At 41.3% G+C, this 14,624-nt stretch overlaps 1 protein-coding gene across 5 annotated transcripts in view; it reads left to right on the top strand.

Moving 5' to 3' along the window:
• The window catches only part of cpt1a2b (carnitine palmitoyltransferase 1A2b), a 40,115-nt gene that overhangs the window by 13,152 nt on the left and 12,339 nt on the right, over window positions 1–14,624 (top strand). For all 5 annotated transcript variants that reach the window (XM_080044130.1, XM_080044129.1, XM_080044131.1 and 2 more), the window contains 5 exons: window positions 184–379; window positions 3,673–3,861; window positions 4,461–4,566; window positions 7,129–7,245; window positions 14,457–14,621. In XM_080044130.1, the coding sequence (XP_079900256.1) occupies window positions 184–379; window positions 3,673–3,861; window positions 4,461–4,566; window positions 7,129–7,245; window positions 14,457–14,621 (773 nt within the window). The remainder of the gene's footprint in view (window positions 1–183; window positions 380–3,672; window positions 3,862–4,460; window positions 4,567–7,128; window positions 7,246–14,456; window positions 14,622–14,624) is intronic.

Genomic DNA, 14,624 nt, shown 5'->3' with positions numbered 1-14,624 from the left:
ACTCACTCACTCACTCACTCACTCACTCACTCACTCACTCACTCACTCACTCACTCACTCACTCACTCACTCACTCACAAGCAGGAAAAGAAGTAGAAGAATACTCTTGCTCATCTGCTTACTGAACTGGAGAGCTTCAGTAGGTGAATGACCCACCGGACTTATCCTCCTTTTTCTCTGCAGATGTGCTGCAGCACTGGCAGGACAGTGAATTTGTAGCAGTTTACCACAAGGGACGCTACTTCCGCCTGTGGGTTTACCTCGCTGGCCGTCTGCTTTCTGCCAGGGAGCTGGAGTACCAGATCCAGAGGATCCTGGATGACACTTCACCCCCGAAACCAGGAGAGGAGAAACTGGGAGCCCTCACTGCTGGAGACAGGTAGGAACAATGGGTTTGGTGTTACGCTCCGGCATGCTATTTATTGGAATTAATTTGTTCATTTTTGATGTAGTAGCTTGTGTCTCTAATCTGTCGAAAGCACCAGATTCTTATTCAGTAGTAATAGTTTATATTGAAGTCTATATTTTAGGACCAATAATCTGAATCTTGCAACTAAATACATTTTATGTTGCTGCCGAAAGTTTGAAAGCTCTTCCATTTTGTTCTACAATGTCTGTCATTTTTGGGATTATAGAAAAGTGGTTGGGTATGTCCCCCAATACACCAAGAACATATTTTGGGGCAGGTGAACGGATGCACTGCTAAAAGGCCAAATAGGGCCTGATGATTTTCGTGAAAAAACAGACACAACAGGGCAATAAAAAACGTTTTATCCTGTGGAAACAACACTGGTGACATTTACGCGACAGATTCTTAAGCAGTCACTCCCACAACAATGTTGAAGCAGCTGAAGTCTGGAAATAAGATGTGTAATTCAACCCTCAAATACAGAGCTGAACAATATCATGAGGATTTCACCTGTACCAGTGTGAAAACTGGCATGATACCCAATACTACCCTTTCATTATTGATTTAAATCCGATCTGAGCTGTGAGATGGTGTTTGTGACCACCGGGTGGCACCAGAGTACATTCACCAACGGTTGAATTCCTATAGTCTCTGTATGATATTCTAACTGTTGTGCAGGGCCGGTTTTAGCCAGCTAGATTAGGGTAGGCTGATACAAATAATAGTTTGGAAACTTGGATATCTGTCTGTCTGTCTGTCTGTCTGTCTGTCTGTCTGTCTATATCTTTGCGCTTGCTTTTTGGCACAGTCACTGTGATGTAAGCTTTTAGACATATCGGTGCTGTATGAGGGGGGTTAACCACGATAGCACCGCTACCAGAAGCTTTCCACATCAGTATAACAACCATCTGACACCTTTCATGAAAAGCTAAAGTATTTTATTTTATTTATTTTTTTAAATAATAAATAGATCAAATATACAGCATAATTTAAACGCTTGTTTCAGTGGAAGACCTTCACAAAGACACCTCAGAAATTGAAGAAATATCACATTATCTCTGAATTGAAAATCCACTTCTGCTTGCAGAAACACTATTAGTGCATTTTCCAGACAAAAGTAGTCAAATTGCAAGGCAAAAAAAAAATCACATTTATGTAAAAACTGTATGCCTATATATGCAATCATAGCTACTTTGAATGTTACTGTTTGGGTGTTTTAATTCTTGCATGTTTTGTTTCCAAGTTTTTCATGAATAAAAACATTTCATAAACATCACCCCTTCTTCTTTTTACAAATCGCACCCTGCAACAACCTGAAAACCCATATTTACAGTAGGCAGCCTGAGCTGATAAAAGAGAAGGCTTTGGGGACGTTCTTGCTGAGTGATTAACGAGTGACCACACAAAAGCAGGTGATGGGTAACTTTGGAGGCGGGCTGTTGCTGTGCCCACCCACTCAGAAGATAAGAATAGTACTGGTATATTATATACACATTTTAATTTGCTGAAAAAATTCAAATACATTTTCTTCACTTTTGATTGGGTGGGCAAGACGCACACAAGGCCACGCTGTTGTGTACTGGACCAAATCACTAGATCAGTAACTAAAGTAAAGAAAAGTATCATGACTTTCAGAGAATGACAGGAGAGCGTTTGTCAGTGTGCTTCTCTGCGGCTTGTAGCATGATGGATGTACTCTATCTGTGTGAGGCAGAGTGTGGGTGTATACTCAGCAGCACCCAAACCTTTTAACAATCATTTCGTAAGTTGGGATGTTTATTGTGTTTGTGCTCCCTGTCTACATTCTCTAATCTCCTCCAACACTAAATGTGCGAACACACTGCACACCGCCGCGCGGCGAGTTTCCATAGAAAGTCAATGTATTTCGCGCGGAATACATTGACAGTTCAATATTTTCAAGAAGTTGAAACTATTGAACTGTTTGCCGCGATAGCTAATCAGCGTTGAACTCCTCCCGACGTCACTCGCTTCGGGACGACTGACAGAGGAAATTAAGATGGATGAAAACATAATAGTCACAGTTTGCTCCCATAAGTTCTGTGAATAGCCTGTGTCTGTTGCCTGCTGTGTACAGCTATCAGTTTTGCTTTATGAACCAAGTTGGCACCGGGTAGCTTGGGTAAAGCACCATCAGCAGAGCAGACTGGTGCTCTCGGCACCGGTTAGCACCAGTGCCAGCATATCCCCAGAGTAGGAGAAGGCTACTCTGGTCAGGCGGCGGACACAATATGACCCAATATGATCACGCGGCGCGGAACCTGCGATTTGCACAGCCAACCGCCGCGCCGCGGAGTGCAGTGTGTTCGTACCTTTAGGCTGTATGAGATCACATTACACAACAGTAATGGGAGAGTAATGTGACTCTATATCTTTGGCCACAAAAGACGAAAACTAAGGAAGATCATTATCTTTTAAATTGTCAGTCTAGTTTTCCTAAAGTGATCCAATGAGTAACAAAGTCATGTCTATTCAAAATCTCATTGGGCTTAGGACAGGCTGTTTTGAACACTTTTCCAGTAGCTTACTCAAGCAGTTTCCACTGCCACCTGTGAAGTCGAACACCTCTGGTCCATTGATTGAGATCCACATAAGATGTCTAGCAGCAGAGCTAACGTTAGCATCCTTGTCTCGTGCACATAAATTAGATAAATAACACCAGTGTTAAATTTATTTAATAGAATGGCACCTGATATATTTGCAAAGAGACCGTAGCTAGATGACTTCTGTTGTTGTTTCACACATATAAATTGCGCAAAATTTCAGGGGTTTCTTCTAAAGAATTTCCGGGGGGCCTTCCCCCCCAATACAATGGTAGGGGAAAGACTCTGTGTTTTATAATTATTTTAATGAAAAATTGCGGTTGATTAAAAACATTATTTATTTAATTTTTTATATTCACCACATTTCAAGTCCTCTCTAGACTAATCCTAGACTCCAGATTGTGAGACCATGAGAAAAGGAGCATGCATTGTTGTAACCAGATGTTTGTTGGAATGGCCCCAACTAAACGTTGGATGTTCTTAGTTGAATGTGTCATCTTATTTGTAAGGACATCTGCAGTTTCCTCTTTCGTAAACTTTCGATGCTCTGTCAGTGCTTTTCTGAACAATTTGCTAAATTTCTCTTTTATGACCATTTGCGACCGACTTGAGATTAGTGTGTGTGAATGTTGGCAATGCATATGGACAGATGCTGATAGGAGTCCGACGTGTTTCACAGTTTGTGTGTCACTCCCTTCCCAGGATTCCTTGGTCTCATATGAGGAAGCAGTACTTCAGCTCCGGCATTAACAAGCGATCGCTGGATGCCATCGAGAGGTCGGCCTTCTTCCTTACCTTGGATGACGATGAGCAAGGCATGAGGGGAGAGGATCCAGCTGGAAACCTGGACCGCTACGCCAAGTCCATTCTCCATGGGAAATGTTACGATAGGTGAGGAGGCTTTTGAATCCCAAGCCACTGAAATCTCCAAAGTTAGAATTTAACAGGCCTTAACATGACCGTGCAATACTGAGGCGTATGTCATTTTCAAATAATCCCCTTTTCCCAGAAATATAATCTGCAACTCCTTTTGAGGTAGACACTGTAGCTTGACTGCTATCCTACCTACATGTACATATTCTTACAACAACAAATCCTCATAAGATTATTTTGAGAGCCCATACGAGTCAGAAAACAACCCCTGAAAGACATGATGATGCAAGATTTTAGCAAAATACCCATGTTGTCAGAATAACCCCAAAAGTAATTGTCAGGATTTCCTTTAAATGCCAGAGCAGAGTTGGGGACAGATGGAGGAAGATAAGAAAGGGAAACCTGTGTCATTGGGAACAAGTTAGGAAAAAGTCTCTTGTTTTTACTTCTACTATTTGCCTCTATTCAATTCAAATGGAGCAGTGTTTGAATACAGTACACGTTCAGTTATTCATGTCTTCATGTCTTAGCTGTGTTTTATGTTAAATTCAAGGTAATTTATTTTCTCTTCGTTATCTCTTTCCTCCCCTCTCCAACCTTCCTCTGTCGTCCCTCAGGTGGTTTGATAAATCGTTCTCCATTGTTATCTACAAGAATGGGAAGAGTGGACTGAATGCAGAGCACTCCTGGGCTGATGCACCGACAGTGGCTCACCTTTGGGAGGTGTGTGTGCTTTTATGTGCTTTTGTTTGTTTCACAAATGTGAATCTATTACCAAGCATTTCACCATTCAGTCTGTCCCTCACTTCTTGGCAATGTTTAGAGAAGCAGGATGTGAAAAATAGATACAACATTGCTGCCAAAAGCACAGCTGCCACAGCTGCAGTGAGTCGCCTGAATATTTTGTATACAGTCATGCATGAAATTCGCCGTTTTGGAAACAAAATTGGCCATCTATGTGATTCGTGGAGATCCGTTGAGAAAATATATTTTGGAAGGGGGGGGGGGGTCTGATGGCCAGCTGTGTGTGTGGGGGGGGGGAGCGGAGCATGGACATGGAGTGACCATAGTGACTAACTATGATTGACGGATGTTAACTCCTATCATATGAGCTTTGACGGTCATTTGGCCAATCAGAAACAGTGTTTGTCATTGAGGGGCGGTGACATCAGTCAGTCAGAGCGTCTGCAGGAAAGTTAAAAATTTTTTCTCTCCGAGTCATCGGAGCGTTCAAGTAGCCGCAGTACTAGTATTTTACCGTGTTAATGTGCCTGCCTACTCGGTTTATGTGAATCACTTTTTAAATAAATTCACAGTTTGCCAACCGTTGTTTTAAAGCCATTTGCATTGCTTTATGCTCGCGCTGATTAACAGCGGATTGTCACTGCAGATTAACGTGTCACCTCAAGTTAATAATGTGCTTTTGTCTATTGCTGTTTTCACGGTTTTTGAATGGTGCGTGGTGTTCTGGCCGTGCATGTAGTGATTTTAGCAGATCAGCGCCGAAACAACACACTCACCTGCTTCCTCCACTATCGTCTCATTTTGCACCATTATGTTCCTGCGCACGACTGAGGTGTGTGTGCGTGAACACGAGATTAACTATGGTGACAGAGTGTATTCTTATGTGTTATATTGATGGTTGTGTAACAGGCAAATCCTGTTTGCCACAATATAAATAGTTAGTTTATTGTAAGGGAATTTGGTGTGATTGATTTGAGGCTCCATGTTATTTTCAATCTTATTTAAAGCTGGTTTTGCCAGCATTTTTAACCGTTTTTCTAAGCTGTTTTTAACCGTTTTTCTTGGTAAATAGGCTACCTACACACTTTGTATTGGAAACGTCAAGAAGGTTGGCTGACTAACTTGTTTTGCTCATTTTACTATTCATCTGACAACGTTTTTTTTGTCCTTAATTCTCTTCACCAGAATACACCAAATTGCTTCTCTTAAATGTTCAAATCACAAAAGAAATCTTCTGGGGGGATGCCCCCAGACCCCCCTACCGTTGTTTGTTTTCGGGCTTCTCACCTTTTTCATGGCTCATGAGTTTGCATGCCTGATAGTGAAAAGCGTTTGAAGAACATCTGACTGATGCATTGAAAAGACGTCCAAATGTGCAGACCTGCCCAACTGTATGCATTTTGAGTAGTAGAGCAGCTGCACATTTTGACATACATTTATAATGTATCATTCAAGTATGCAAAACGCTGGTGACATCTCGTAAGTTTCCAGTAGTTCAGTACCCAAGTCTTCAACAAGCATCTACCCAGCCATAAAGCAAAAGCAGAAGAGGATTATCATTAAGAGTATCATAGCGTCGTTATTGTTCCCCCTTGCCTTCACCCACCCACAAAAAATAAAATTTGCAAGCAGGAATGATTGACACAATGTCTATTCAAGAGACGACATACAGTATTGAGAGCTATTCTCGATGCAAATGCATTATGTCCCTTGCTGATGGCGTGGGCACCTGAGATAGGCTGGAAAGTTAAAACATTATGATACAGGGTTTATTTTCCAGGCAGCACGTGGGCCAGCTGAAGCGTTACTCTGGCAGTGAAACTCTATGCTACATAATCAAACCCACTGGGGGGGTGGAAACACTTCAGTCCAGATGGGGGTGTCATTTTCCCTTAGTGACAAATCTTTGACCTTTTTGGGTGATGCAGAAGACCACCTACCTTCATTCCATTGTCAGTCATCTACCATTTTAAAGAACGCACAGGGAATGTATGCATGAATGTTTGTCCGTCCATTGCCTTATATTTCAAGTGGATTTATTCCTTGACATTTATCAACACTACAGAAGAGCTTTTATCAATCCAATGGCTAGACATCAATACGTTCTCTATTAAACATTTAATTGTGTTCATGTCAGATATTTTCACTAGTAGCAATGCTGCAGCTTTAATATTGTACATGTACTGTATGTATAGTGCCCATCATTGCTCTGTGTTGTGAATACATTTCAGCCCTACAAAGCAAATAGATGCTATACTAGAAACATTTAGCTGGTATGGCACAGACTATCAGCTGAGCCAACCACAGAAAGACTTGCTAACATTTTATAATACCCTTAAGAGCTCTATGGGTCAGAGGGAATGGCAAACTTAATGCTGGGGCACGCTCAAGTAGCGGTAAAAGAAGAATTCCCAAGGCCGCAGTGACCTTTCAGGATCTTTGTTTAAAAGAGAAAACTAATCATTTCTCTGTGTATTTTGGACTGTGTTGTGTATAATTTGTTTGTGTTTTTTAATATGAGCGTGTCTCTTCTTTTTCCAGTACACCCTGGCAACAGATGCCTTCCAGCTGGGCTACACGGAGGACGGCCACTGTAAAGGTGAGGTGGACCGCTCACTGCCCCTCCCCCAGAGACTGGTCTGGGACGTCCCCTCAGAGGTACGTACACCCTGCAAGCATGTCCATATCTACCATTGTGGACACCCAAGGTCATATCCTCTGTAATTTATTCTTCAGGTTTGGTTTTATTTAGGCTATTGCTGTGAAAAGACCATTATCCCTGCGGTAACGCTGCGTCACTTAGTTGCAGAAACATCTGACTCCTCGAAATGAGACGATAGCACTGTATTGTTGGTTGGGTAACCTGGAGTGTTTTCATTTTGTACAACTAAAGAGTCGGGTGTCACTTGGATAGCTGGGCAGGAGGTTGGGGGACAGATTCACATACATTGACAATGGTAGGAGAAACACTGACTGTCCATTGCTGCTCTTCAGTTCAACTTTTATTTTTCTTTATAACCCACTGATTTCACCCTCCGGGACAAGGCGTTTGCTTCAGCACATTCAAGTTATGCGGACATTTAAAAAAAAAAATATTCTCAAAGGGATCCTTGTTAGGGCCCTGGTGGCTGTTGAGAGGAGGAAGGGAGAATTACACAGTCCAGCTGTGATGGATCAGGGACAGCAATAAGGCACTGGATTAAGAAAACAGTGGTGCATTTTTTTAAATTTTCTTTGGTGAAGTAGTGACTGTATTTACATCAGCCACAATTAACTATATATTCATTATATGCAATTAATATCCATCTTACTGCACCAAAACCTCTACATTAAAAGACAGTGATTTTAAATCACGTCTCACCTTTTACTTTTAAGGTCAGTTGATAACATAGGCTTTTAACAAATGACCAGTAAACAAGTAGTTAAGTGCGTTGTTTGACAAATAAATTATATGAAATATGAGTAGTGGTTAATAGCATTTTCGTTGCAGAAAAAGTGGTGGACTAGATCTTTCTTAACAATTTTTAATTGACATTCAACTAGCATTTTTTGCATATAGTTGCATTGCTGTCAGCTAAACATTGCTGCTTAATGTAACATTCACACTTACCTTTCAGTTATGTTTATCCAGTAAAACCCCTCCTAATACTAGCTTTATAATAAAGCAATCATCTGTATTCCCTTCTGCTTTCCTACTAATGTGGAGCTTTAGGATCTGTTTATTGAAGGCTAGCAATGTAGTTTCATTCTATTGACCTTGAAGCAATTTGATGGTTTCCTAAAGTCTGTGATTGTTTAAGTTGAGTGATGCACATTAAGTTCTTCAAAGGGATGATGCAGTCAGAGGAAGAAATAGCTGAGCAAGCAGCAATGGGGAGAAGTGCTTTGTTAACCTTCCTCTTCTTAAATACTTTACCTCCTGTTGGTGAGGACCAGTGGACTGTAGTGGACTGTATAGGTTGGGTTAAGGGGATTGTGTTGTATAGGTGGCGTCGGTTAGAACCCCATGAGACACATGAAGCAGTGGTCCAGTTTAGTGACTTTAATTATCTTCTGTTGGCATTACATTGGCATTGTGTGTGTGCAAGGGGGTGTGTGTGTGGGTGCGTGAGGGTGTGTGGTCTAAAAGAAAGATACAAAAGGAAATACTAATTAGCAATAATGTCACAGTATTAACTTAAGCAAGAACACACCACTACAATAGAAAGCTACAGTGTACAGGTTAAGCTACACAGTCACTGCATTAATAGCATAAATGAACAGGCTGCTATAAAGTGGCTAATATCTCTTATACGGTCAAATGCACTAACTGCCCACATAATATCAGCACTAGCTTAAAGACGAGTGAAACTCAACTGACGCACGGCACACTATTACACAATGAATAACTGTCAGCTGTTAACCTGCAAGCACACAGCTTTAACAATAAACATGATCTAAATAAACTAACATCAGTGTCCTCTCTACACTACTTACTTTCTCTCAGCGACGCACACGGGCCGCCACACATAAAACACAGCCGAACTTTGGCGAGACACACATGAACTGACAAACGGCTCGGAACTTCACATAAACGGAGCGCTAGTCCAAACGGTTGCTTAGCAACGGGGGGACGCTGCATGCAGACAGGCTGCGCTGCACGTGATCAGCAGAGCCTTTTGTACACCTCCACTAAAGTAGGCTATGTTTGTGCTCTGTTCAAGTTGGAAGTAGGAATGGAAACAATATACTGAAATATATGTACAGGAGGAAAACTGAAAGTAAATTGAATATCGTTAGTCTGCCTGTGCTCCACCTCAGACGTAGCCTATTTGCACTAAACCACACCTGAAAATCAATTGACCTGCTCTTTAGTGTTGATTAAATGTGCCTCCTGTTGGGGTGCAACAACTATTCTCAAAATGTTTTTGCCTTCCTGATGGGGATTAGCATCTAACAAATGTCATCCGGGTTCGTGTGAGAAGGAAAGGCAGTCAAAAGTTTGAGACTTTATTTGGCTTTCCTTCTTAGCCATACCGGAGGCATGGTCATAGAAAACCTAGCACTCAGGCACTCTGTCAATAGAAGGGCAAATAATGTGTCTAATGAGAAGTGCAAGCATCCACATGACGGCAGATATTTTATCACATCCTATTTAAATGTTAACCTTCTTCCAAATCACCCCAGAGTGATGAATGACATGGTATGGCTGTATGGACGCAGCATGTTTTGGACTATTATCTGTGGGTCTCAAACTGTAGTGTAGAGTAGTATTATGTGCGGGTAGCTGGATTTTGTCTCCACTTAGGTGACCTCATTTGAAAAGAGTTCACTGTAGAATTGACTTAATCATAGTTTAGCATAGAGATTTTACAAAAAAAATATTATTCCAAGTTGCAAAGGAGGTCATGGAGGGTTCTGCTAATTTTTATTTTTAAACTTTATTTCATGGTTGGTTTATTGTAACCTTAGGGTTTCTTCTTGCTCTCATGTACTAGGCTTGTAAAGCACGCCAATGGTAACCACTCATGGTACGGTCTGCTGTAAAACTAGCAAAGCTTTGAAAAATCTTTGAAATGATTCTCTCCCAATTGAAAAATAAACATATCTGCAGTAAATTGACTGTTACCAACAAATGCTAAACTTTAATTATCAAGCTATATTGACACTGAAATGGACCATTGGAAATACATAAATGAAGGTTACATCCTGCAATAGAGATAATATTTAATCATCCCATCACTCAACAGAAACAATAACAACTTCTTTTAAGTCATGCAGTAGTAGATGCATTCTTTTGGTTTGTAACAGATTGGAAAAGGTCTGAGACTCGCAACACTCTGACAACAGCATGATCCCATCCATGCAGCTCCCATGGATTACATTCCTACCAGACTTTTGGCAAGTTGGAACAGATTTTTGTAGTTTGGTTTTGTTCTGTATGGAGAGAGATTCTGTGACAGTGGTGCAAGGAGAACACCAGTGTGTAAAAGCATGGAGGCCACTAGATTGGTTCAAAGACTCTGGATATGCTGTGATGGAATGGGTGAAGGCATGCAGTTTTTTTTTCTCAGGGAAGTGATTAACTTAAAACTGATTAAACATGGATAATCATCTAATTTCCCCTGCACTGGGAGGATTTTTAATGGTTAACCTTTAATGGTGTGTGTGTGTGTGTGTGTGTGTGTGTGTGTGTGTGTGTGTGTGTGTGTGTGTGTGTGTGTGTGTGTGTGTGTGTGTGTGTGTGTGTGTGTGTGTGTGTGTGTGTGTGTGTGTGTGTGTGTGTGTGTGTGTGTGTGTGTGTGTGTGTGTGTGTGTGTGTGTGTGTGTGTGTGTGTGTGTGTGTGTGTGTGTGTGCAAGCCAATCGGAGAATGAGGAGCATTGTTACACATAGCTGACATTTACACACTAACCGATACTCTCACTGAATAGCAATCGGTGATGTCACTAACCACATACCACTGTGCGTTGGACTGTGAGGTGTTTTTCTATGGATGGCAAAAGTCCCGTGGTTGTCTCTGTTGCAGCATGCGAGCTATTCAGTCTTTGAGGGAAGCGTGGTGTTTGTGGAGGGGAGGTGCAGGGATTTTCCCTCGTTTCAAACTAATTGCCAAGACAGTTGGTTTTCTATTGGAAACGTCAGTGGAAAAAACCGAAAGGAAAGGAGTCATACTTCCTCCGGTTTAAAGAACACTTTCATTTTTGATTCATAGTCCGTTACATTTGTATTGTTTACAGTATATAACACCACCTGAGAAAATGTACATACATGTGATGAATCCTGCGTGGCTGTGTGTTAACTAAAAGTTTGAATGATCGAATGTCATTCTATAAGCCATCTTCCCTCTTCAACTAATTTGGTGTTTAATGCTGTAGAAGTGCTTAATCTTAAATGTATACGAGAAGTTCAAGTAGAAAGTTCATTTGATTGAGTTATTGTTAGAAAGAAGTGTCCTCTTAATTTTCTTGGAATAATTAACAATTATTGGTTGTCGCATCACAGAAGGCCTATTGGCCTATAATAATAAAAAAAACACCACCTTAACTATGTTTACAGTTTAAAAATGTTTTGAATGAAATGCAATGAAAATCATTTGCTCTTGTTTCTCTGTCCTGAGATTCACACAGACTGAGCAGTCTTGTTTAAATGTTACAAATTGAGCTAATAAACTGAACTTTGATTTTTTTTTGCTGCAGAAGATATCTCAGCTAATTTTTGTTATCTAATTTGATAATAAGGTGATTGTATGCAGAATGCTTGTGCCAGAAACTCATACAGTGTACAGATAAATAAATAAATATTAGCAGGTTCTCAATAGTATTTAAATTTAGGGGGGCGCGAAAACATTTCTGTCCACTAGGGGGGGCATGACAGAAAATAATTGAGAACCACTGCATTAAAGCGGCAACGAGTAACATTCAAATATCTTTTAAACAGCCTAATTTTTCCTCTGATAATCATAAATTACCTTTAACAGCAAACGAGACCATCAGTGCAAAGAAAGACGTTTTTATATAGTTTTTATTACTGCATTTGATCTGGTCGTACACCCAGTCCGATTTTCGGTTCACGCGTGCATGCTCTATGGTCACATATCCGTATTGGTCGCAGATTTCAGTGTGGCGCAGGAACGTGAATTGAAAAGCCTATCACTCCAGGTGAGGGAAGGGGAGCGGGAGACCAGATCCCAATTCACCAGATGTGGGACAAAGACTACGTTTGTGCGGGACAATGCGGGACAAAGTGCCGTTTTTTTAGCAAAATAAACTCGTGTCACCACCGGTAATGCCAGAGACACGGCTTTCTAAATTAAAAAAACACTATCTTTAGATCAGCGTGCAGCAGTTAAGTTAGCTACTGTTAAACAAATAGAGCATTAAGGCTGCGGCTTCACATTAAAAGCATTTCACTGGCTTCACATTAGCATTTCACTTGACAAACGTGAGTTGGCTTTTATTTTGAAGTAACAGGAAAGTGAACGTTGAAGCACTGCAGGCAGCACCTTCACAGAGCCACTGAGCCCAGCAGCCCGATACACACACACAGACAACCACACACACACAGACAAACGGAGACTGCTGTCTCCTCACAGCTATCGGATAAATGCCAGATTATAAAACACGCATTTAAAAAGGGGGGCTCACTTTCAATAACAATGCGGGACAACGTCTCAATTTGCGGGACGTGTGAAAAGTAATGGAAATGCGATCTGGTCATCCTAGAAGGGGAGCGGGAGCCTTGTTTGAGACAGTTATTTGTCGTCATAATGACTGATAACGGGGCTGAACCATCAAAGCAAAAAAAAATAAAATGCAATGAAGAAAAGCTCAAAGGGAGAGTGATAGGCGGGCGGGAGGGCGTTGCCAAGCAACGTATACACAATTTCACGCAGCGAACCTAGACTGCAGTGTTTACTCCTAAATGAATGAGCGGTAGCCTACTAAAACAAAGTTTACTTTGCCTCACCAGCATCATCAGATGACCATTATTCATCTGAAATAGTCATTATTTACAACAACATAAACACATTAGGCTACCTCATCGTGATCCATAACTAACTGCCGTCTCTCGTTCATTCCTTTGTGTGGGGACACGGACTTGTTCAGCTCCGTGAGAGGTGACAATGGATCAACTCATTGCAATCAGGTGTAGTTGATGCTGTGTCACTAACCACTCTCACCGAGCCGAAAAGAGTCCGGTGCCCTCACACTTTCAACACACGGACACGCACTATATTGCTTCCTGATTATTTGAATCTTGAGGCCCTGCACGAGCTAGAAAACAGCTTCACGACAGCTGGCGTCGTAAAAATACTACCGCTTTTGTTCAAAGGTGTCGCCAACGTGCCGACTTACTCGTTGTACCTTTAAGGTGTGTTCAGTTTCTCCAGCAGTTTGCTTTTAGTTTTCCATATGAAATAATTGACTTGACTTAACCTGACCAATCAAGTAAAACTGCCTTTGTTGTTTATTTCCTGACTCCACTTTCTTCCTCTGATCACTGCATCACTTTTTTCAATCTTTTAATCTCTCTCTCACACACACACACACACACACACACACACACACACACACACACACACACACACACACACACACACACACACACACACACACACACACGTAAGTTAAATTATCCATTCTAAATGTTGCTGTCTGATTCAAAATACTGTAGAGATGGCATAGTATAATAGGTAATGTATCATGTTTCAACTGTGATTTGGGGTGCAGCACAGAACATGTATCAGTTAGCCTCATTAGCTTGTATCAGATGATGATCATGCTGACGCCTCGTCAGAAAAAAGGAGTACATCTTCTTTTTTTGCTTAAAGATTCTGTCTGGAGCAATCTAGAAGTGTCTCATTTACTCTCACAAAGGTTGAGACGGTTAAGGGGGGTCATCTTTTATATGGAACTCCTGCCCTCGAAGTGCAGCTGCAAATGGCACAGGGGAATCAAAAAGCATGATTGATAGGCATATTAAAACAGGAAGAAATAAATTATGAATTAACTTTTTTCTCAGTAGACGATGAGTGAGGAAAAAAGTAGTTGACTAAATAATTGCTTAACAAGACTAGGGGCTATGCTAGCAGCATTTGGTGCATGTGTACTTACAAAGAAACAGTAGGCTAGTGCTTTGAGCTAAACTCTAACGTCAATATGCTAATATGCTTAAGAAGACTATGCTGACAAGTTGTATCTAATATTTAAGTTTAAAGAAACTGCACATTAGGGAAATTAGTGCACAGTTGTCTCCTGCTTAGGTCTCCTGTTTTGATAAAAGTGGCACTTTGGCATTTAGGCCTTTTACATGTAATGCCAGTGAGGGTCTCAACCGTCACCCTTTGTTAAAGTTTGGATGCCTTTTTCCCTCTGGTTTGTCTCTCAGGTTCAGGCTCAGGTGAGCAGCTCCCTAGCTGTGGCCCAGGCGCTGGCGGATGACGTGGACTGCCACGTGTTTCCCTTCAGTCTGTTTGGAAAAGGACGAATCAAGAAGCTTCGCGTCAGCCCCGACGCATTCATACAGATCGGCTTGCAACTGGCATACTACAGGGTA

The sequence above is a fragment of the Ammodytes marinus genome (genome assembly GCF_949987685.1).
Source record: "Ammodytes marinus genome assembly, chromosome: 16".
NCBI lineage: Eukaryota > Metazoa > Chordata > Actinopteri > Uranoscopiformes > Ammodytidae > Ammodytes > Ammodytes marinus.
The sequence above is the reverse complement of the archived record's forward strand: the minus strand, read 5'-3'. Positions and strand labels throughout refer to the sequence as shown.